This window comes from Hordeum vulgare, chromosome 2H (genome assembly GCF_904849725.1).
Source record: "Hordeum vulgare subsp. vulgare chromosome 2H, MorexV3_pseudomolecules_assembly, whole genome shotgun sequence".
Taxonomy (NCBI): Eukaryota; Viridiplantae; Streptophyta; class Magnoliopsida; order Poales; family Poaceae; genus Hordeum; species Hordeum vulgare.
In genome coordinates this window covers 61,706,901-61,730,590 of record NC_058519.1, presented here as the reverse complement: position 1 = coordinate 61,730,590, position 23,690 = coordinate 61,706,901, and the positions used below count along the sequence as shown (strand labels likewise).

General features: G+C 42.4%; 2 protein-coding genes and 1 non-coding gene across 3 annotated transcripts; 1 reads left to right on the top strand and 2 right to left on the bottom strand.

Annotated features, from left to right (window-relative positions):
* The first annotated feature begins 2,912 nt into the window (after positions 1 to 2,912).
* Positions 2,913 to 21,898, top strand: LOC123424988. The gene is made up of 3 exons (XM_045108667.1): positions 2,913 to 3,417; positions 19,001 to 21,203; positions 21,337 to 21,898. The coding sequence occupies exons 1-3, from the start codon at positions 3,176 to 3,178 to the stop codon at positions 21,754 to 21,756; spliced, it is 2,865 nt and encodes a 954-aa protein (XP_044964602.1). The 5' UTR covers positions 2,913 to 3,175; the 3' UTR covers positions 21,757 to 21,898.
* LOC123424989 lies at positions 8,388 to 9,495 on the bottom strand. Its single transcript, XM_045108668.1, has 2 exons — positions 9,357 to 9,495; positions 8,388 to 8,774 (listed from the first exon to the last, which is right to left on the bottom strand). Exons 1-2 carry the CDS (start codon positions 9,439 to 9,441, stop codon positions 8,479 to 8,481), a joined length of 381 nt encoding a protein of 126 aa, XP_044964603.1. The 5' UTR covers positions 9,442 to 9,495; the 3' UTR covers positions 8,388 to 8,478.
* Positions 17,867 to 18,005, bottom strand: LOC123433752. The gene has a single exon (XR_006625078.1). It is a non-coding gene; the product is annotated as a small nucleolar RNA Z247 (small nucleolar RNA).
* Positions 21,899 to 23,690: the final 1,792 nt, after the last annotated feature.

Sequence of the window (23,690 nt, the reverse complement as noted above, 5' to 3'; positions counted from 1 at the left end):
CATGCTGCTAATTCCATCTTCTATCATGCATGCATGCAATAACGTCATCAAGATTCTCTCTATTGACTTGAAATTTAAAAAGTTTTATCTCTAAAACCGTTAATCTAATTGACAATCCGTTTTCACCGTTGGCTTTGTCGCGACGAGATCTTCAAAACTAGACCCATGTCGACATGTTTTGAGAACTTTTTTCTCTGTCCATAATTGCCACATTTTCAGACTTACTTGTCGTATTATTAACCACTTACTTGTCCAAAAGAAAATAACTTACTTGCCATTTTTTTCTCGATGTGAATCATGTGTCGCATGTATCCATATTGCAGCACACAGCAGCGTGTGCTAGAAGGATATGCAGATGGCATCATAAAAATATGCATTGCATGCAAAGCGTCACATAGAAAATCGGTGGAAAAAGTGTCTCACACAAAACATGAGTTGGCAGACCTTATTCACTAGCTAAATGCATCTGGTTAGTACTAGTACTACTAGTAGTAGTTTAAAATTGCATAATTACCAATTTTACAAAAACTTAGTTGTCAAGATGCTAGTTTAACTATGTCAAATTGTCATATTTACAAACGATGACCAAAAAAGATTTTTTTGTGGTCATCAATTTTAAATATATTAAGTTGTCATATTTTTACGTGTAATCACTTCAAAAAGTTGTTTGTGTTTGTCATTTTGATTACGTCAAGATGTCATATTTACACGCAATTTTCAAAAGTTTGGCGATTAAGTTATTTTTTACCAGACAAGTAAGTACCTACTAATATGATAAGTAAGTACAACAAATGTGGTAATTATGAGAAAAAAAGTTGTCGAAACATGTCGACATGGGATCTAGTTTTAAAGATTTCGTCGAAATAAAGTCAACGGTGAAAACAGATCATCGATCGAATTAACAGTTTAAGAGATAAAAAATTTGAATTTCGATCATTTAAAACGAATCTCATGACATCATTGTATGCATACATGCAAGAGAACACACAAATCGCTGCACCGGGGTGAGGCGCATCTAGATAGAATTTCTCAAAAAAGATACATCTTTTGAGGTCGTATTCTTGAAACAAAACAGTGTTCCACTCGAGGTAGCCAGAAAGGGCGATGGAATATACATTAACTCTCACTCAAGGCGGTGGGATCTGCAACTGATGTGGTGGAATTCAAAATGTGGTTGAGATTCTTGTGTTTGAGAGTGGTTTTTCTGCATCCACACACATTACATCCACGATAAAAATCTTAGTAAAATATTAAAAAAAAATCAAAAACTTTGTGGATGTGATTATGATAAAATATTTTAGATGCTTGAAAAATCTGGTAGCGAGATGATACCGGAGGAGCTCTATACAAAAAAATATGCTGAAAACATTTGACATGGATGTAAAACATCATTTGTATTTCATTATGTGTGGAGATCATTTGATGTTTTTTTATGACCAAACTTTACAAACTCCAAAAATATTTGCTCATAATCACATTCACCAAATTTCAGATTTTTTTTTATTTATACTATATTTTTTTTGAATTTACTGTTCATTGTGTGGATGCATGGAAACTAGTTGCAGCCACTACTTTCCCTTCTACGTTTTTCTCAGGGTCAATTGTCATGCATCTGTAGTTTGAGGTATAACTGGCTATACCTCGAACCAGGCCTGACAAAGCTCATGATAAAAAACCAGGCCCGTGCCCGGTCGGGTCCGCCCGTCAAAACTGAATTTGAGGTCGAAGCCCAACTCATTGGTGCAAGTCCGTCGGGCCTCGGGCCGGGCTTCTTTTCTAAACCGCGAAAACATCAAGCCCTGGCCTGGCCCTGCCCGACCATCAGGCTCAAAATCTAGGTCTGAACTTGGCGCGTGGGTAAGGTCAGGCCGGGCCAACCAGGTCGGTTTTCCATGGTCAGGTCTAGTTCGAGGCCTGCAACAGCATGAGACGCTGGTAATTCAGCAGCGAAGGCAAAGTATCAAATCATTAATTAATGAGTACTCCTTTTAAAGATCACTTCTACCTTTTCGGGTTTCGATAAGTGACACACTGCATGCATGCCATTTGTGTAACTTCGCAGTTTTTTTTTCGATATTTGTATTTTCAAAATGTTTTATCTCCTAAATTGTACGTCTAAATCTGAAACCTTTTTCATCGTTGGATTTCTTGCGTCGGGGTCTTCAAAACTAGATCCCATGTTGATAGGTTTTGACGAACTTTTTTTTACAAAAAAGCCAAAAAAATGTGTCTCTCATGATAGAAAAAAAATTGGTTGATAGGTTTTTTCGCTTTTTTTTCTTTCTGAGAGGCACAACCGTGTCTTTCACGGAAGCAAAATCATGCTTCTCGTGACAAAACGTGTTTTTTTCAAGAGGCACATACGTGCCTCTTACAAAGGCAAAATTATGTCTCTTGCAGAAGCAAAACCATGGCTCTCACAAAAAATAAAAAACGCGATCTTTTTCCTTTCCGAGAGGCATGGCCATGTCTCTCGCGAAGGCAAAATCGTGCCTCTCGTGGAAGCAAAATCAAGCCTTTCGTAAAAAAATAGAAAACGTGTTTTTTCGTTTCCGAGAGACACGTGCCTCTCGCAAAGCAAAACTATGCCTCCCGCAAAAAAATAGAGAACGTGGTTTTTCGGGAATTTTTTTTCCTTTAGAAAACTAAGAAAGACCAATGAAACCCGAAACACGGAATTTTTTTATAAAAACCAATCTAAAAAGCCGAAAACACGTGTGAAAAAATAAAAAAAATGAAATTCAAAAAAAAAGCTCAAAGCGCAACACGTGATGATGGTTCAGAATGCGTCAAATGATGACGCGCGGGAGTGCTTGTTGGGAGGCTTTCAAAGAAGGGCCCACTAACTAGTGGCTCCAGGCAAAGTACCTGTGACGCAAGCTGTGCACGTCCGTTTTTCTTCAACAGTTTTATTTTTATTTTTTTGAGTAGATTCGTCTTCCACAGTTACGCGACACCAATGATGGAGGAACAAGATGAGTCCCGCGGGCCAGCCCATTGACTGATGAGTCGTCGCAACAGACAAGTACGGATTCTGAAAAAGGAAAAAGAGACATGTGTTGGAGAGGATCCAAGGCCCTTTATATTCCAAGGAAGCTGCTCAGCCCATTCAGTGAAGCCAGATTACACTAGTGCAATAGGTTTTTTCTCTTGAGCGGAGGTGCTAAAGGGGTCAATGGCTGGCGGTGAGCACCAGATGAGTGCTGGTGGCGCCGGCCAAGGCAAGGTCGCCGCGCCGGAGAAGTGGCTGAATCGCTTTGTTCGTGCCGTCGTGCTGATCGAGAGAGTGGGCAACGCGCTTGGCACACTGGCATTCACATGGGCCACCGTCGTCCTGCTCGGCGGCTACGCCAGCAAGCTCAGCTCAGATGAAGATTTTCCGTCCGCGACGGCTATATTTTTCATAGAGGCCGCAAGGTATGTATTATATATATGCCGTGTGTTATTTATTCTATTAATTACTCTTACATCCTTCCTGCATCGGTGTCATCAAACATCTACTACTATATAGTACTTCCTTTGTTCCTAAATATAATTTTTTCTAAAGTTTTCATAAAAGATTACATACGAATGTATATAAACATACTTTAAAATATAGATTCATTAATTTTGTTCCGTATGTATTCTTCTAGTAAAATATTTAAAAATAGTTATATTTAGGAATGGAGGGTATATGGGAGCGCTACAGCAATTCAGCAGCGTTGAAAATTGGTCTTTTTTTTAAGACATAAAATTTCATTAGCCGGAACGATCAGCAGATTCGCTAGATACCATGTCTGAAACAAAACTGGGGCTTGAACCTAGCTAAAATATAGTGACCCATATTGCCCAAGCGCATGGGCAACAGAATTACATGACCGACGATTTTTTTTTAAACTAGATAATTGTCCGTAAGTTGCAACGTGTGTAAATATTTTATATGATACTATCTCATGATTATCTTCAAAATAGCGTGATTGTGTAAACAATTATTTAATAAACCATGATGTGATTTACCTATCTAAAAGAATTTCAGGATTTCATTTGGTAAGAACTTATTGTCTTGTCAATAATTTTGTTCAATAAGTTAATAAAAAACGAGAGGGAAGAGAGAATATTGGACGAAGGACGAGGAAGACAACACGTTCATTTTAAGCAAGAAAGATAAGTCAATAAAAAACAAGAGGGAACATGAGTGGACGATAGAATCTTACGTAGGAGAGAAGAGATATAGTTGTCAAGCTATCTAGTTTTTTTATCCGATTCACGGGGTTAATTAGGCCATCTAATTGTACCAGAGATTTTTAACGCCGGCTCGTCTTATAAATGTCGGAACTGGATTCTCTAACATAAACAAGGGATGTTAAAAAAGTTAGAGTATCCTAACTTGTCTTCTTTTAATTCATACAATTAATGTTCAAATGACTATAATTATTTTTTAAATTACATGTCTAATGTGTACATTCATAATAATTACATACAAACAAGTTGATGGCGTAATAAAATTAATTTTGATTTTTTTATATCTATAGTAATTGTCAATAGTAAATAACATGCTAATAGGTCCTAACATTCCTTCTTCATTTTACGCTGGACGAGCACTGTAGCATCGTGACTTTCCTTCTGTAAGCTAGAGGATCTGACTCCATAAATGTCCCCATCCAACATTGGTGCATAGTATTATCTGTGAATTGTAAAATCAAAAGTTCTTGTTAATGGTTCCATAACGAGAGATAGACTTCTCTTCTTCCTTCCCTTACCCTAGGCAGATAGCACAAAATCTTCTCAACACGCTTCGTCGACGAGTCTGTGGATTCGCCTCCCCTCTACCCGCCGCTCCGGTGGCTGGTGACGGGAAGGGGAATCTTGGTGTCTCCGCTCAGGTAAGTAGTTTAGGTTAGATTTTTTGTAGTCCTCGGTGAGGCTCTCGGGCCGATGGTGGTGCTTCTTGTTTGAGTTTGTCTTCTAGACTTCGATCCTCCTCAAGTTTGTCCATCTATACGTAGTCGACGGAGCTCTGACATAGATTCTTATTGTCACTTTGGGACGGTGAGGGTAGGATTTCTCGTCGTGTGGCAAGATTTGGTGTCAAATGCTTCGTATCTATGCAATGGTTCAATGACAACAATTGTGGCTCCAGGGCGCTGGTCCTCAAGGGCACGTGCGCAAAGACTTCTTGACTGTCATCGATAAGGTCAAGCTGACTCTGGTAGGTAGCGATGGAGGCACGTCGGCGGTTCGTTCGGAGCAATAGTAGTGGTCGCTCGGTGGTCTTGAAATCTTGATGTAATTTTTGTTATGCATGAGATGTTTTGTACTTCGATGAACTTTTATAAAATACCTTTTTGCAACAACAAAAAATAAACATTATTATGGAAAATTATATCTTCTCGAGGATGGCAAGCAATGTAAATCCTTGCCATATTCAGTTTTTGTCATGATATTATCATGCTTGCTAAAGGAAAATGTCATCCTCGTGACAGAAAAATTTCCACACAAAAAAATTGATTTAGTATGCTTAAAAATCTGACATCTTATTTGTAGCAAGTTATTTTAACTTCCTAGAAATGCATATCTCCACCTTATTTCCATTTGCAACCTATATATCCAGATATTATTTCTTCACTTCACAAGTTTATACAAAATTGGAAACAAATATCACTAATGTAGAAGGACTTATCAATGACTAGACCAAAAAAGCACATAAATGGCCGGCACGTCTGCCAATACAACATTATAGGCTACCGGTGATAGGCGCATTTTTCGCTTCGATGACGAGCGCAAAGCCCAACACGTCACTGGTAACTATTTTATTAGTGACTCACAATCACAACCCTTCCATGCTAGTCGCTATATATTCGCTGGAATTAGAAAATAAAATTAAAAAAAGCATAACTATCAAAGCAAGACACACCAATTGAACCAATTATAGCAAACCACACACTAATGCAAATATAGAAACTTAATTCCGTTTCAACAAAACAAGACTAATACACACACACATTTAGTTCCATTTCATCAAACCTACACAAATAAAAATTTCATTCCACTTTATCACAATAAGAAAGTATACATTATTTTATTCAAAGGAGATAAAACGGAAAGGAATTCTAGAACGGCGTCACCAGTTGACTGGAAAATGGTCAAACAAAACCCTAACCCGTTGAAGGAGGGGTATGATCCAATCCCCAAGCCAGTTAAAGGGAAAGGAATTGGCTAAAGATGGTTCACGGACACACGGTACATCATCATCCTTAAAATGCATATCCCTAGCAAATGGCAGCCCCAGAAGATTGAATGATATCTCTAAGAAGGATATCCTCCTATTTGAGAGAGATGCACGACTAGAGCTATCAGAAACCCTAACTCAAAACTCCAGGGTCCGCTAGTGGCAGGGCCATGACGCAAGCACCTCTATAATTCACCCCCCCCCCCCCCCCCGGCATGCAGATGCTTACCTATAATTAGGTAATTAAAGAAAAGAACATACTTTATTTAGTAAACAACACCAACTATGAAGTAAATTTAACTACAAATAATATCAGCTAAGCATTATTGTATATTCAACTAAGCATATTAATTAACTAAAACAGTTCAACTATCATAATTATTTTTAACTAAGAATAATTATTTGTAGCTAGGGGTACAATAGCAACTTCCATCTATTATCAACTACACATAATTATTATCTGAAATAGTAGCAACAATAATAATGATTGTTAACTAATCATAACTACTAGTAATTATGTATGTACGAGCAATGCAGTTGATGTCAGAGAGAAAATTATTAATTGGATGCTAATATTAGGTACGATATTAGTTATGTGTTATTAATGTGGATAGTGTAGACGTTGATATTTAGTATGATATTAATTGGATGCTAAACATGTTAAGTGAAGCAATATAGATCAGTCGTTTGATATGGTATGATGGTCGAGATTTGTTAGATCGCCCCATTGGGTCTTTTTATATTGATATAGACTAGCAAAAATGCCCGTGCATTGCATCGGAAAAAAAGATCATCACACCCCGTAACCTATTACACGAGTAGTTGTTTGACTTATGACCCACATTAAACAGATAAAATGTTTTTGTTCTCGTGAGCAAATGGCTAGAATAAACCTCACTAAAATAGCTGAGTGATTTATCCAAGGGCAAATAGTAGCTAAAAGAAATACTACTGACGGAAGAACAAGAAATAAGGAAATGAAGAGATTTTACTTGTGAGTGCACAAAAGATTATTCCAAAGGAAGTACTTTCTTTTAGCCAATCGCTCAAAGCAAAAGATTAGTGCAATGGGTAAGATGTACACAGCTTCACAGAATATGTTGTTTTTGTAAATCATGTGCTCTACACATTTCTGAAATGTGCCACTATAATTGTACAAAAATCTTCCTCTGAAATCTTCCACTGTAATTGTACAAAAATCTTGCCACTGAAATCTGCCAGACTGTCCACATAAGTTCTTCACTTCGGTCATAATCCAATTGATGAAAATAAGAAACTCTGCTAGTTGCATAAGATCTCGAAGCCAACTTATGGTTCTGGCACATGCATAACTAATTTGACTTAGGACAAATTTAAAACTTCAATTATTTTGAAACGGAGGGACTATTTGCTTCCTCAAGTGCAGAAGTTTAAAGTATGATATAGTTACATACAATTTTGCATGTGTTTGAACATTTAGAGCATTTTTTTCATTCTCAAGGAGCTTAGTATTAGCACGGAAAGCTAGGCCTACTCATACTTCTGGTTTTTTTGACATTGTACTCATACTTCTGTTTGCCTTGCCGACTTGTGTGTCTTTTTGTACTGTACTTCAGCGTAAGCAACATTACACCTTTTTCTTGTTCTAGCATTCAGTTTATGGTTTAATAAAATAGAAAAAATGGAGCATCTATGTATCAAAGTCAGCATATATCAACGGGACAGCGACTGCGCATCGACACACATTAACCAAACTGATAACCACATGATATACGAATTCTCAACGAGGAAGCAGCAGAATTCAAGAACTACAAGTGCTCAATTGCTGATCATGTGGGTCAATACTCCATAGAGATTATGGCTAGGTCCAAATGCCCTCTTTCAAGGTTCCAACCAGGACAAACCTTAGCATAAAATGAACATACTGGGTTGGGCAAACCACACACCAGTCTGAGTTTCTACTACTCAAGTGAAAGATGTCTGAAAGACATACTGTAGCAGTTGTCATATGATGAAAGTAACAAGAGAACCTCTCCATATAATACAGTATGCACATATACTGCAAGCCATAGTATCAAAGCAACTACTCCCTCCGTCTCAAAATAAGTGTCTCAACTTTGTACTAACTTTAGTACAAAGTTGTACTAAGGTTAAGACACTTATTTTGGGACGGAGGAAGTATTATGTTTACAGGTTCAAAAAAGATGCAAATAATTAGCCATACAGTAATATTTTCCTAATCAAATAGGCTAAACCATCGGGGCACTAACAAGCTGACAAATACCAAGAGCTTAGGGTGACAGGCTACTTATTGACTCGCTACAGCAGCTAATATGAATTAAAAAATTATAAGAGGCACCAGATCCTAAGATAAGAGGCCATGAGTTGTACATATGTTTAACAAGACCGGGAGCACGTATTATATTCAGGTCTTGACAGAGAACTGAAAAAACCTGCATTATTAGTTTATTACACAAGCTCATCTCTTCATGAAAAAGCCTAGTAGGATGCCCAGAATAGTGGCCACGAGCACGAAAAGTAGCGAGAAACCGAAATTCTGCCTGCTGATTTCCCGTCTTAGGAGACGCTGTAAAATTCAATCAATGAAACAATAAACTTTGTCAATGTTGAACTAAACTGTACGCCGGCATTTAGATCTCACTGAAATACAGGAAACGATGTAACAGAGAAGTAATGAAAACATGGAGATCAGGAAATAAGTGCGGGGGCTCAGCCTCCATTTCGAAAAAAAAGGAAATAAGTGCGGAATTTTGCACTTGTCAAAATCATGAAATGCAATAGTGCTTGAAGATACGAGTGAATATTCGTACTACAAAGCTGGGTGGAATTATGAGGTGTTCATTTAGCTCGAATGCACAAATTATCAGCAAAGCTTTCTCACAAGCCAGATCGGTAGGGGCGGGGTTCTAGGTCGGGGGACGTGACCTAAACTCCATCGATCCCCTTTTACTTTGCTCCCACAGGTGTGCGAGTTATAGACGAATTCGAAGAAAGCGGTCCTCCGCGCTCCTTCTCCGCCTTGTCGTCGGCAAGCCCCGCCGCGGCGCGTGCTCGCGGCAGATGCCGGCGACGAGCGTACCCACCCAAATCTGTCCCCCTTCCACCCTTCATCAACGCCCACGAGCACAACAAGGGTGGCCTCCCTTACCTGAGCACGCGCCCACGAGGTCTGCCTTCTTGTTCTCCGTTTCAGGGAGGCCGCCATGGATGGCCACCGCCCCTTGCATCGCCATGGACCTCCTCGCGCCCCCACCCCTTCCACCTTGTTTGCCAGTGGATAAGGAGCACGGGCGGAATTATTACATAACGCAAGTGTTAATTTGCTAAATCGAAACATTTTTTGCAGATCCACCTACATAGGGACTGCAGGTTGAATACATAAAACTGCATGAGTGTTTTTGTAAAACTGTTGCGACAGGTTTTCCCACAGAAGTCATAGCCGCTTTAGTATCACTAGCAAAAGAGCTCGTACGTTGCAACGGAAGCAAACCATACAACACGTCTTAACCTAATAATCATTACTTGAGATCTTTATTTAAACTTACTGCATATATAGAATTTAAAAATTGTTAAATAAATAAAATAACATCATATTTAGATTATACGCATCACTATAGATTCAAATTATATTGTAAATAGAATTTTAAAAAATTAAATAGGTAAGATACATTAGCTTTCGATTCATCACATTTTTTGAATGAAAGTTCATATGTAATAATTTAAAATTGGAGTTACAGTTTAAAAGGTATATTTTTTAAAGTATTTGTTAATTATAATTGAACCGCGGATTTATTAACAACATGGATCGGCCTCGTTATGAAAAATGGATTGTACGCTATTGATTAAAATTACAGCATAAATATTTATTTAAAAATTAATTAATAAATTAAATAACATTATATTTAGATTGTGCGCATCACTATTGATTAAAATAACATTATAAACAGATTTTAAAAAAATTAAATAGATAAACTAACATTATATTCAGATTCTACATATTTTTCTAATAAAATTTCATATATAATAATGTAAAATTGGAATTACCGTTTAAAAGATATAATTTTTAAAGTATTTTGCACTTATAATTGAACTACAGATTAATTAATTAAAAACTGTAGGGGTGTTTTGAAAACATACGAAACATGATTGGTTTTTTTACTCAAATATGTACTGCGGGTTTATTTTATGAAAACTGAAGGAGCTTTCTACAAAAAAATGATTCGTTCTCTCACTGTATTATGTACTGCGGGTTGATTTCGGGAAAGCACATGGGGTTTCCTGTAAAAACAGAAAAAATGATTCGTTTCTCACTTAAATCCGGACTGCGGGTTGATTTCGGAAAACTCCAAGGAGTTTTCTGCAAAACAACCACGACGGACGGAAGAAGCAATGCGTGCTCTATTATTAGGGAGAGATTAAAGATATATAGATTAATTGTAGCTACGGTAACAGTAGCAACTATCATGCATATTCAACTAAGCATAATATTTTAACTAAATCCGTAGGAGTGACCTAGCTCAAACCCTAGTTTATCACAAAGGATTAAACGCTAGCTCACTGGCAGCAATGGCCACCCTGCAGCGAGAGTTGTCCATCGTCGAGCGGACTACATCAGTTTTCGACATAACTGTACCACTTTTGACAATAATGGGGGTCTCACCCACTCTTGTCATGGTCATTCTATGCAAGGCAAACATGGATGCATTACATAAGGCATATGTGGCCACACCGCGTCGACCGACGATTGTGGTTGTCCCGCAACGACTTGTCATGGCCATCCCATTCATGGGAGATGTCGCCGGTTCCATCATAGGTGGTGGTGGGGGAGGACACCGACGTTAATTGGTGAGTGGGAACGAACAGGAATAGGATCGGGGGAGGGGGGCATGCCGCCGATGGTAATTTGAGGGAGGGAAGCGGGCCCGCATGGATCATTGTTGTGTCGCTTAGACTTAGGTATATTTTATAGAGGCCACTCATGGGTGTATTGGATCGGGCCTAATTTACTAGTGACAGGCAATAAGGGTTTCCATCATTGGTAAATTATGTCATTGCATATTATTAACCAAGACATGTACTCCCTCTGTCACGGTTTAGAAGACATGCTTGAAAATTCTCGGAAACCTAGATGATTATTGATTGGTTGTGAGATGGGATAAAAAATAGCATTCACACTACGCATGTATATAGAAGTAGTACAACGGAGTACTAATTAGCATATAGGAGTAAATGCAATGCGCCTTAAACCTTGTCTATTATGGAAATGCACGTAAATTTAACTGTGCCTTCTAAACCGTGACGGAGGTACTAGTAAAATTATTGGTCTAAATGCTCTAAAATTATTGGTGTATCTTTGGATTTCTAGAGTATGAGAATGTTGGATTCCACAAGTCCAAATTTGTCACTTTTTCAGAATCCATTTGTTAGTTTTTTATATTAAATGAAATTGTAGGTATTTATTGAATAAGTATAATCCAATTAGACCTAGACATTAATTAAAAAATCCTGCAATCGGGAAGAAAAATCATATCCTCTATTCTTCAATAGCTATAACCCACTAGTTATTTTTTTCTTCATGCAACAATGTCATATCATCAAGTCATGCATCAAGTCATAAGTTAATTTTTCCATTAATCTCTTCATGCAAAGTAGACCACCACATGCATTATTCTTTCCCAGGAAATTAAGTCATGTAAGAAAGTTTTATATTTATTTTTTGCATTAATTTTAGTCTTGTACCACGTATCCATATATTTTTTAACAAGGTTCCCGTCGTAACGCGCGGGGTGTTAGGTAATCTTGTCCTGATGCTAATAGGTTTAGTATGATCATATCAAGCTGGCCGGTGATTAGGCTAGCAATGTGTATTAGTACTATACGACTTGCATGTCGTGTATGTACTACTCCCTCCGTTCCTAAATATAAGATCTTCTAGAGATTGCACTATGAACTACATACGGATGTACATAGACATATTTTAGAGTATAGATTCACTCATTTTGCTCCGTATATAGTCTTCTAGTGTAATCTCTAAAATGTCTTATATTTTGGAACGGAGGGAGTAGTAGTTTGGCTAGGAGTACTACTAGGTCCGGTTAGGAATTATAGAGTCCGAGTAGGAGATGGACCAGTCAGTTTGTGTTCATTGTCGTGTAGGCTTAGGAGTCAAGTTAGAGTCGGTTTGGTACGCCTCATATATATGAGGCACGTCGTCAGTTCAAGGCCATGGGTTGTATCATGAGTTGAGAAAACAGAAAATAAATAAAGAGAAAGAGAAGGCACGACACGTGCCTTTGGCTATCAGTTTTGTGGGTGCGTGTTCGTCGAGATTTGATGTGATCGATCCCGTGGACGAGTTCCAACAATTGGTATCTAGAGCAAGGTTGAGGTGAAGTTGTGCTTGCCCCGTGGAGGCGTCCCGACTAGCGCCTCGGGGCGGGCGATATAGTCGCTGGGTGGTGCAGCGACGAGGAGCGGCGGGCAATAGTCGTTTGTGGAGAGACGGATGAAGAGGTTCAGGAGATCGTCGTTCGGCGAAGCGGCAAGGAGGGACAGTGGGCTGTCGTCGGCAAGGTGGTGGAAGAAAATCGTTGATGGGAGTGATGGTGTCGAGGTGCGGTGCCGAGAAGCCATCAAGGTCATCGTCCAAGGGAGTTGGAGTCAAGGAGTCGTGCTGGTTTGCACGGTCGGTCGGTCGGTTGTCGTGATCGTGTCGGAGTCGATATGACCAAGTGCTCATCTCTGTGAGGAGGTGTTGAAGATGAAGCTCATGTCGTCTATATGTCTCGACGGGAGGATCAAGTTCAACTATGTGGGGGCGGTAAACCAGTGAAGGTGAGTCTCTTCAATGAGGCCATGTCTCTACATGAGGCTAGAGTGCATGGTGTAGTGTACGGGGTGGTGTGATCCATAAGGAGTCAACATGTATCTCGCTGGGGTGGATGGTGTAGTTCACCGAATGGTGTGTTCCACAGGTTACTAGCGAGGCTGGGTAGTCCAAGACATATTTGAAGTGATCCGTAAATTCGTCAAGTTAATTGGGGAGAGATTGTTGTGATCGATGAAGCCTATCAATTTTGACTTGTCGTGATGCGAGATGGATGAGTCGATAAGGGGTGAATCTTGAACCAGCCAACACGGGAGAAGAGGGAAAGACAAAAGTCAAGATTAGGAAGTGATTATTAGGTAATCTTGTCCCAATGCTAATAGGTTTAGTATAATCATATCAAGCTGGCCGGTGATTAGGATAGCAATGTGTATTAGTACTATACGACTTCGACTTGCATGTCGTGTATGTACTAGTAGTTTGGCTAGAAGTACTACTAGGTCCGGTTAGGAATTATAGAGTCCGAGTAGGAGTTGGAGTAGTCAGTTTGTGTTCATGGTCGTGTAGGCTTAGGAGTCAAGTTAGAGTCGGTTTGGTACGCCTCATATATATGCAGCACGTCGTCAGTTCAAGGCCATGGGTGTGATGAAGCCATGGGTGTGATGAAGCGTAGAACCCTTTGTCTCGGGCCGCAATGTATTTATATCACAAATATCTTGGAGTACAAGGCAAGATCTTATCAAGAGGTTACATGAGATAAGGGAGATGAGAGAAGAGATAGAACCGGGTCTAAACTACAACAACCAACAACCGTATCCTATACAATTGTCTAACACTCCCCCTCAATCTAAACCCTATTTAGCAAGGTTGAGATTGTACTTAAAATCATCTAGCCTCCTCATTATGAGAGGTTTGGTGAACCCATCAGCAAGTTGATCACCTGTTGGAATGAACCTTATATCAAGCAATTTGCGTGTTACTCTTTCTCTGACAAAGTGAAAATCAACCTCAATATGTTTTGTTCTTGCATGAAAAACAGGATTAGATGAGAGATAGGTTGCACCAAGATTGTCACACCATAATCTGGCAGCCTGAGGCACCTTGATTCCAAGTTCATGTAGCAAAGTCTGAATCCACATTACCTCAGCTGTTGCATTTGCTAAAGCCTTATACTCAGACTCAGTACTAGACCTTGAGACTGTTGCTTGCTTCCTTGCACTCCATGACACAATATTTGTTCCCAAAAATACAACAAAACCACCTGTTGATCTTCTGTCATCAGCACATCCTGCCCAGTCTGCATCAGAGTAGGCTGACACAAGCATAGATGGAGATTTTACAATTTGAAGACCAAGTCCTTCTGTAAACTTAAGATACCTCAAAATTCTTTTTACTGTCGTCCAATGAGAAGTAGTAGGAGCATGTAAGTATTGACATACTTTGTTAACAGAGTATGAAATATCAGGTCGTATGAGAGTCAAATACTGCAATGCACCTACAATACTCCTATAGTTTGTTGCATCATCTGGCCCAAGTGCTTCTCCACTCTCAATGGTGAGTTTTTCTGAGGTAGAGATAGGTGTACTAACTGGCTTACATTTTTTCCATACCTATTCTTTTGAGAATATCAGTAGTGTACCTTTCTTGTGTAAGAAGTATGCCATCTTTTACCTTCTTTACCTCGATTCCAAGAAAGTAATGAAGATCTCCTAGATCTTTGAGAGCAAATTCTAGCTTTAAATCTTTAAGCAGACAAGTTGTAGCATCTGGACTGGAGCTGGCAACAATTATATCATCAACATAGACAAGGACAAATATAGTAACATTGTTCTTACTGTAGAAGAATAAGGAGGTATCTGCCTTTGATGGTGTGAATCCAAGTTTTTTGTAACTGTGTACTTAACCTGGAATACGAGGCTCTTGGGGCCTGTTTCAACCCATACAAAGCTTTATCCAATTTGCAGACATGATGTGGTGTGTTCTTATTCTCATACCGTGGTGGTTGCCGCATGAACACTTCTTCCTCAAGAACACCATGAAGAAACGCGTTTTGGACGTCTAGCTGTCGTAGGCTCCAACATCTGGAAATAGCAATAGACAGTACAAGTCGAATAGTGGCTGATTTAATAACAGGGCTGAAGGTATCCTCATAATCAATACCAAACCTTTGTTTAAACCCTTTTGCAACCAGTCTAGCTTTGTATCTGTCTATACTACCATCAGCTCTTTTTTTGATTTTATATACCCACTTGCATTCTATCACATTTGCACCTTTCTTTGGTGAGACTAACCGCCATGTTTTATTTTGTATTAGTGCATCATACTCAACATCCATGGCTTTCTTCCACTCCTTGTGAGCAAGGGCATCATGCAAGGTTATTTGTTCACCAGTACTTGTGAGGAAAGCACGTTTGTGTGTGTCATACCTGACTGTACCATCTGTATATTTCTTATCCTTGACAATACCTAACTGAGACCGTGTATGACGAGGAGGGGCTATAGTTGCGGCAGATCTGTCCACAGAGAAGTCAGCCGCAGAGGATCCAATCGACGTGGTCGGGCTGGCCCCCACAGCAACAGGGCCAGAAGGTGGCCCACTGTTGGTGGAGCCAATGGGCGCCGCGCCTGGGATCTCGTCGAAGGCGGCGCTGACACGGGTAGGCGCCGCACGTGGGGCGCTGTCGGTTGGCGCGGGAGGATCCTCCTCGGATCCGCCGACGCAGGTGGTTGGCGCGGGCGTTGGCGCGGCGCGGCTGGCGGTTGGCGCGTGGGAGCCGCCGATGCGGGTGGACCCCGCAGGTGGGGCGCTGTCGGCCACGCGGTTGCGGGCGGTTGGTGCGGCGCTGACGCGGGTGGGCGCCGCACGTGGGGCGCTGGCGGTTGGCGCGGGAGAATCCGCTTGGGGCTCCGCGTCGGGCAGACTGGCAGCCTCGGATCGCCCGCCGGCAGGAGCTGCAGCAGCCAGCGGATCAGCTTGGAGTTCCGCGACAGTTTTGGTTGCATCAGGAGACATGAAATAATGCCCTGTAGCTGCATTTTCAGCGTCAGTTTCAGCAGATTCAAAGATATTTTTCACATGATTAGTCCTAATTAATTCACCCCGTGACTGGAAGATGGAATAGGCTCGGAATGGAGGGAGATTTCGGCACGCAAAAGAGCTCCCGCATTAGGATGGAGGTTAGCAAAGGGAAACATTGTTTCATCAAAAATAACATCACGGGAAATATAGATACGACCGGATGAGATGTGTAGACACTTGTAGCCTTTATGGAGATTACTATAACCAAGGAACACACTTTGTGTGGACCGAAACTCTAGTTTATGATGATTATAGGGACGAAGATTTGGGTAACATGCACACCCAAAGATTTTGAGAGAATTGTAGTCTGGTTTTTGATGAAACAAACGTTCCAATGGAGTAGTGTTGCCAATGACTCGACTAGGCAAACGATTTATAAGGTATGTGGCTGTGATGAAGGCCTCATCCCAATATTTAAGTGGCATGGATGCGTGAGCTAGAAGGGATAGGCCAACTTCAACAATATGACGGTGTTTTCGTTCGGCCGAACCATTTTGTAGATGAGCATGGGGACAAGAGACATGGTGAATAATCCCAATGCTACGAAAGAAGGAGTTAAGTTTTTCATACTCTCCTCCCCAGTCACTTTGAACTGCAAGGATCTTTTTATCAAATTGTCTCTCCACAAGTGTTTGGAATTCTTGAAAGACAGAAAAAACTTCAGATTTGTTTTTAAGCAAATAGATCCATGTGAACTTGCTATAATCATCGATGAAACTGACATAATATTTCTTTCTACCAAAAGAATCTCTTGCATGACCCCATACATCACTGGAATAAGCTCTAAAGGAGCATGAGAGACACTATTTGACAAAGGATAGGGAAGTTAGTGACTCTTGGCACATTGACAAGCTTCACAAACAGACTCTGTATTGGAACTATTTGACAATGCAAGATTGCCTTTATTGACTACTTGCTTAACTATATTTGAAGAAGGATGCCCTAATCTCTGGTGCCATCTTGCTAGTGACGGCTTGGTGGTGGAGTAAACTTGGCGACGACGCTGTCGATTAAAGACTCTTGATGTGATGGGGTATAGTCCTCCAATGCATCTACCGTGATGGATGAGTTCCCTCGTTGCCCGATCCTTAATGAAAAAATAGGTAGGATGAGTTTCAAAGAAAATATTGTTGTCGGATGTCAAACGGGACATGGAAGCTAGATTCTTATCGGCTTGTGGAACATGGAGAACATCTTTAAGAACAATATCACGTTTGAGGCTAGGGGAATTAATAGAGGATTGCCCAATGTGAAGAATATCCATACCTCCACCGCTTGCGGTGTGAATCTGGTCGTTGCCGTGGTACCTCTCCCGGAGAGCCAGCTTCTCTAGCTCATTCGTGACGTGATCTGTGGCGCCGGAGTCGGCGTACCAAACCGTCTCACCATCGGCTCCATCGTGTTCCCGTGTGGTGGTAGCAGCTTGTCATGTTTCGGGCGTGTAGTCCTCATCATACCGGTGCCAGCAGTCAATGACTTCGTGGCCCGGCTTCTTGCAAAGTTGGCACCTTGGTCGGCGATTGTTGTTGTAGGCGCCGTCGTTGTAGCCGTTGGTGTAGCCACTGCAGCGATCACCGCCGCCCGCCGCGGTCACCACCACCACTAGGGCGAGCCTGGCCCTGGTGTCCGGCGCGTCCTCCACCGTCGTTTCCGCGTCCGCGCCCTTGTTGTCCACGCCCACGGCCAAGTCCGTGGGAGGCGGCATTGACAGAGGATTGACGTAGATTGGATCCTTGCAGCATACTGAGCCGGGCGTCGAAGCTCAGAAGCTGGTTGTAGAGCTCTTGAACCGTGACCGGTTCGACCCGCGCGGCCAAGGCCGAGATCACGGGATTGTAGTCGATGTCGAGGCCGGCGATGACGTGAGAGATGATCTCGGCATCTCCGAGCGGTGCACCGTCGCAGGCAACTTCATCGGTGAGGGTTTTGATCTTTCCAAGGTATTCTGCCATGGTTAGATTACCTTTTTGCAGATTGGTGAGGGCCATCCTTGTGTTGATCTTTTGGGCTTGTGTTTGTGCAGCAAACATGGCATGGATGGAAGTCCATACCTCGGCCGGCGTCTGGAGCATCGCCACTTGCGCGAGAACTTCTCGAGAGAGAGATCCCATGAGGTATCCTTGTACCTGTTGTTGCTGCGCATACCAGATTGATCTGGCGTAGTTGAAGACCTGCTCTTCCTTCCCATCCTTGGTGATGGCGATGGTGGCAGGAGGCGTCGGGCTTGCGGCATCGAGGAAGTGTTCCATCTGTGCTCCCTTGATCTGGGGTAGCACGACGGCCTTCCAGAGAAGAAAGTTCGTCCTGGTGAGCTTCTCTGATGGAGGTGGACCGAGAGAGAGCGAGGTATTGGAGGAGGATGTGGGCGCGGCGGATGTGATTTGGGTGGATGCAATGGTGGGGAGCGCGGGGCCTGTCATCGTCGATTCTCTCTGCGATCGATGGAGTGATTTCTCTTCTCGGTAGCTAGGCGTCGAGAGGAAGGGCTCTGATGACCATGTGATGAAGCGTAGAACCCTTTGTCTCGGGCCGCAATGTATTTATATCACAAATATCTTAGAGTACAAGGCAAGATCTTATCAAGAGGTTACATGAGATAAGGGAGATCAGAGAAGAGATAGAACCGGGTTTAAACTACAACAACCAACAACCGTATCCTATACAATTGTCTAACAATGGGTTGTATCATGAGTTGAGAAAACAGAAAATAAATAAAGAGAAAGAGAAGGCACGACACGTGTCTTTGGCTATCAGTTTTGTGCGTGCATGTTCGTCGAGATTTGATGTGATCTATCCATGGACGGTGTTCCAACACGGGGCATCGTCTAGTTCAACTAGCATATGTTCTTTTTACCTAACGTCTAACGACACCATATACATATTTCAGGATGTTCACCCGCGACAACAACAGACTGGATTATCAAGTGTTCTTCAATACCCGAGGAGCTTTTAAGCCTCTTGGCTGGAGTGGACCGATTGTGATTGCATGCTTTTCTGGTGTTCTGGAAATACTCTGGAAGGAGGACTTGTTGGACACTTGGGTGCTCTTATTGATGGTATTACTACTTGCACTTGGCCGGTTAATAGCTGCTTTGTCTCCAAGAGCTCTGAAACTACTCATACGCACTCCGATGTGCCGCGCCGCATCAGTATGGAGCCCATTAGTTGCAATCGTATTGCTAGCCCTCTCTATAAAAGAATCCAACGACCACTCGATGATTGAATGGGCAGTGTTCCTAGTACTTCTTGTGGCAGTCCTCGTTGCAACAATAAGCAATCTGCGCTTCACAAGAATCAGTAAAGTAGTCGACAGTGTTCTAGGCAGCAAACAAGAATTTTGGCGCCACGTTGTTATAAATGTGTGCATGATTGCTGTTCTATGTATGCTGGGGTTCATGCTTGATGGTATGATGCTCACAATCCAATTATGTGCACTATTGGTAGTGTCATTTGGAAACTTTCAGATTCCAGCAGCAGTTGTGCGCGTCATTCTAGCATTAGATGGACTACTAGATGATAGCGAGTCTGCTGCATATAATGAAAGTGTGGATGGCCAAAAAAACATTAAAGCGTCTCTAAGAATCTTCTATGGGATGGTGCTTGGACAAGGAATACTCTATGGCGTGGCCTGCATGCTAGAGTTCTTTTCTTTCATCCCTCGAAGATCCCTTGTCCGCCGTGGTGGATTTAATGGTCACTGGGGAGTGGAATCTGTCAATATGTATTATGCATATGCGTCAGACAAATGCATGCAAGGGGGTGTTCTTGCTCCCAAGAAGATCAGCCTCAGCAGCTTTGCCATGGACTCGGTGAGCTCGAACTCATGCAAGAATCAGCTCTACGGGATACGAACGATGCACAGCTTTCTACAAAGTGAGCCAACCAAGGGACAGCTCCTTTCAAAACTCACCACTTCTACGAAGACGATGACCAGAATAATCGGAATGTTGGGTTGGACAAGTCCAAAGGATACAACTATCAGATTATATGCCGCAAAGGTCATGGTAGAACTTGGAAAGAACCTTCGTGTTGTCACTATCCCTGGTACAATGCAGCTTGTATCGGCACTGCTTGATGCTGAAAGCAGACTGAAAAGAGGAAATCCACTCCTAGACACAGATGATAAACACGAAGAAAGACATGATCCAGTTCACAACACAGAAGATGATCAAGAGGCAGTTGACAGCCAATTGCAGATAGAAGGCCAACTTCTGGACATCGAAAATATGTTGGAAACACAAACCAGCTCAACTCAACAAGTTGGCATCCACGAACAGAACTCCTGCGTACTCAGATGTTGGCAGCGCATTTCAGAATTCTGGTCAATACCCAAGGAGCAGCTGCTGACAGACCATGATCTTCTACCTGCACTGGCCATGTCAATTGTAGAGAGTCTTGCTGGTTGTGATCAGGACAACTGTGTGGAGATCAGCAAATCAGCTGACCTTATCCCGAAGATAATAGGATTCATAAGCTACAGAAGTGACACAATTAAAACGGAGGCACAACAGAAGATCCTGCTGGCCGGGGCAACGCCTCCTTTTCGAAAAAAACAGAAGATCATGCCGGAGTCATCACTGAAGGTGCTCCAAAGACTCACAAGCATTGGCAGGGAAATTGGCATCACACTGCGGTACAAGATATCAAAACACCCATTCATATTGAGTAACCTCTCAGACATCCTTGGAGACAACACGAGCAGCCAGGAATCGAGGAAGTTGGTGGCGGGAATCCTCAGAAACATTGCCGTTGATGAGAAAGCAAGGCAGGACATTGGCCGCTTCCAACTGATCATTACCAGACTGGTGCAGGCATTTCTCAATGCAGAAGGCATCACAAGTACCGATGCTAGTTACTTGCTAAGAAAGGTCTCCGGGCAAGCGCTGGCAATGCTGACAATAGAAAGTGTCCAAAACTGCTTGGTTATATTGAAGGAACCAGAGTTCATGAAGAAACTCAAAACTATGATCCTGATCCATGATAAAAAGTACATATATGTGGTGGCAACCCTGATGCGTAATCTGTGCCTGCACGCTCGATCCGAGCTCAGAGAGTCAGACCTGAAGGAGCTATCTTATACCTTGCGAGAGGTGAGCCCTGCTAATTCAAGCAACAAGTGCAATTTAGAGATGGATAACAACATTTATCATTACCACTGGGCTATATAGAATTATAGATAGAGTTATGCATCATCTTTTACTGATAAGATACATCGCATTACAGGTGTTGGAAAGAATAATGGATGCGGATGGGGCAGAACTGGAGATCCTGATTGGGCTTACTTCACAGATATGTAAAGTTATTCCTGAAGACTTTACCCGAGAACTAGACAATGATCAGATTAAGCAGAGATTTCTGAAGAGGCTTGTCGACACAGTGAATGCAAATATGAAGCCTAGCGCTCATTGTCCTGGGATCAGGAGGGTTATACTTGAGCAATTCATACACTTGATGGAGTTCAATTCTCGCTATGCAGATTGCTTCACAGAAATCAGGATACCGGAAGTACTATCAAGGGTTGAACAAACACCATCAGAGGCTGAGAACTACAGGTTCTTCTTAGGTGATGAAGGCTTTATGAAGTACATTACGCCTCTCTCTGAACTTGTGGCAAGAGCAAAAGAACTTATGGGTTGTGACTGACCACGAGGATTAATACATGGTGTAGTAGGATTTCTTGAATGAACTAAAAAACCGTTTGGACAGATAATAGTTTTATCTGCAATTTATTTGTCTGTGCCTTGCCACCACTATTAGTTTAAATGCTTCTTCATTTGTCTTCAAATGTTTGTGAAATAATGTTGTGGATGATTCTGGTGACTGTTCGGAATGAGCAACTAACATTCACACAGGGCCAAGGGAGACTCATCGAAAGTCGCGTCACGCGAAATGCACAACCGACGACCAACAGGATCCCAGATCGATAGCCCTTGTGCTCATCACTGTAGCCAAGAAAAACACACTCGACTGACTGGGCAGTCAGTTTGGTGCGTTGTCGCGGGGCAAGAAGGACGTAGCAAACACAACCAAACATACGGAGAGCGGAGTAGTCAGGAGAACGACCAGTGAGACACTCCATAGGAATGCCACCCTGCAAGGCAGTCGATGGCTGAATGTTGATGAGATAGGTGGATGCGGAAACGGCCTGAGCCCAAAAGTGAGGTGGAAGAGAAGCAGCGATCATCAGCGCACGAGCCGTCTCAAGGAGATGACGATGCTTGCGTTCCGCAATGCCATACTGAGCATGGGTACCGGGACATGAGAATTGAGGAAGAGTACCCTGGTCCGTGAGAAAAACATGCAACATCTGGGAGATATACTCTCCAGCGGAGTCGGCACGAAAAGTGCGAATAGCCATGGAAAACTGGGTGTGAACCATGGCAGCAAATCGTTTGTATATAGAAAGAACCTCGCTACGAGATTTCATAAAATAGAGCAAAGTGTAGCGAGAGAAATCATCAATAAACAGAACATAGTAGCGATGTCCACCTTTCGAATCAAAAGGAGCAGGTCCCCATACATCAGAATGAACTAAGTCAAAAGGACACTGAGATACTGACTCACTAGGTGCCCAAGTCTGTTTGCCAAGCCTACAACCATTACAATGTAAGGATACATCTCCGTATACAGACCCTAAGACACCCTGACGCACCAACGACGACAAGCGGGAACCACATAGGTGCCCAAGTCGACGATGCCACTATTGGAAGGTCACAGAAGAGGAGGCAGCAAGAGCATGGGAACTGGCAGAAGTGGTGGCAGCGGAAGGAACATGAAGCCAGTCAACCTCCTAGAGACCCTACGACTCACGACGCCGAGGGCCAGCACCAACCAGAGCCTGGGTGTGAAGCTCCTGAATAGAGCAAGAGTCAGCATCAAGAATAACACGACAACCAGAATCAGTAAGTTGGGCAACGGAGAAGAGATTCATGGTAAGACAGGGAACATGAGAAACACTAGGAACAGAAAAAGACGGAGTAGAAAGAGTGCCACGACTAGCAACAGGAAGAGGAGGGCCATCGACAGTGAGGACATTAACATGCGAATCAAGAGGTTGAAGAGAAGACAATACGGAAGAATCAGAAGACATATGAAAAGAAGCTCCAGAATCCAGAATCCACGAAGATGTACCTGACTGTGTAGGTGCCGATGGTGATGAAGGGGTGGGATCTATCACAGCGGAACCCGTCGATGAAGAGCCAGAAGAAGCCATGAGGCGCTTGAGCCGGATAATGTCTTGGTTAGTGAGTGACGGAGTCGAGGAAGATCCAAGACTCACACTGGAGGAAGAACGCCTCTGATATCGCTGTTTCTGGCGACAATCAGCCTCGGGGTGGCCTGACCTAGAGCAGTAGCCACAGACTGTATCACGGCGCGATCGGCCCTTCTCAACACGAGGAGGGCGAGCAGGACCACCGACTGTATCACTGCGGGTGTCGGCAGGAGTGGCGGTGCAGTGGAATGAGCAGATGACACAGGAGCTCGGACAGCCAGCACAGAGGGAACCGCAAGCAACCCAGCATAACGAAGGTGAGTCTCCTCAGCACGCAGCTCAGCAACAACCTCTGTAATAGGAA

Coding starts and splice junctions, on each gene's coding strand:
- LOC123424988 (XM_045108667.1), top strand. CDS start 3,176: ATGGCTGGCGGTGAGCACCAGATGAGTGCTGGTGGCGCCGGCCAAGGC. Junction 3,418..19,000: donor TTTTTCATAGAGGCCGCAAG/GTATGTATTATA, acceptor TACATATTTCAG/GATGTTCACCCGCGACAACA. Junction 21,204..21,336: donor TATCTTATACCTTGCGAGAG/GTGAGCCCTGCT, acceptor ATCGCATTACAG/GTGTTGGAAAGAATAATGGA.
- LOC123424989 (XM_045108668.1), bottom strand. CDS start 9,441: ATGGCGATGCAAGGGGCGGTGGCCATCCATGGCGGCCTCCCTGAAACG. Junction 8,775..9,356: donor CCTCGTGGGCGCGTGCTCAG/GTAAGGGAGGCC, acceptor TGAATTTTACAG/CGTCTCCTAAGACGGGAAAT.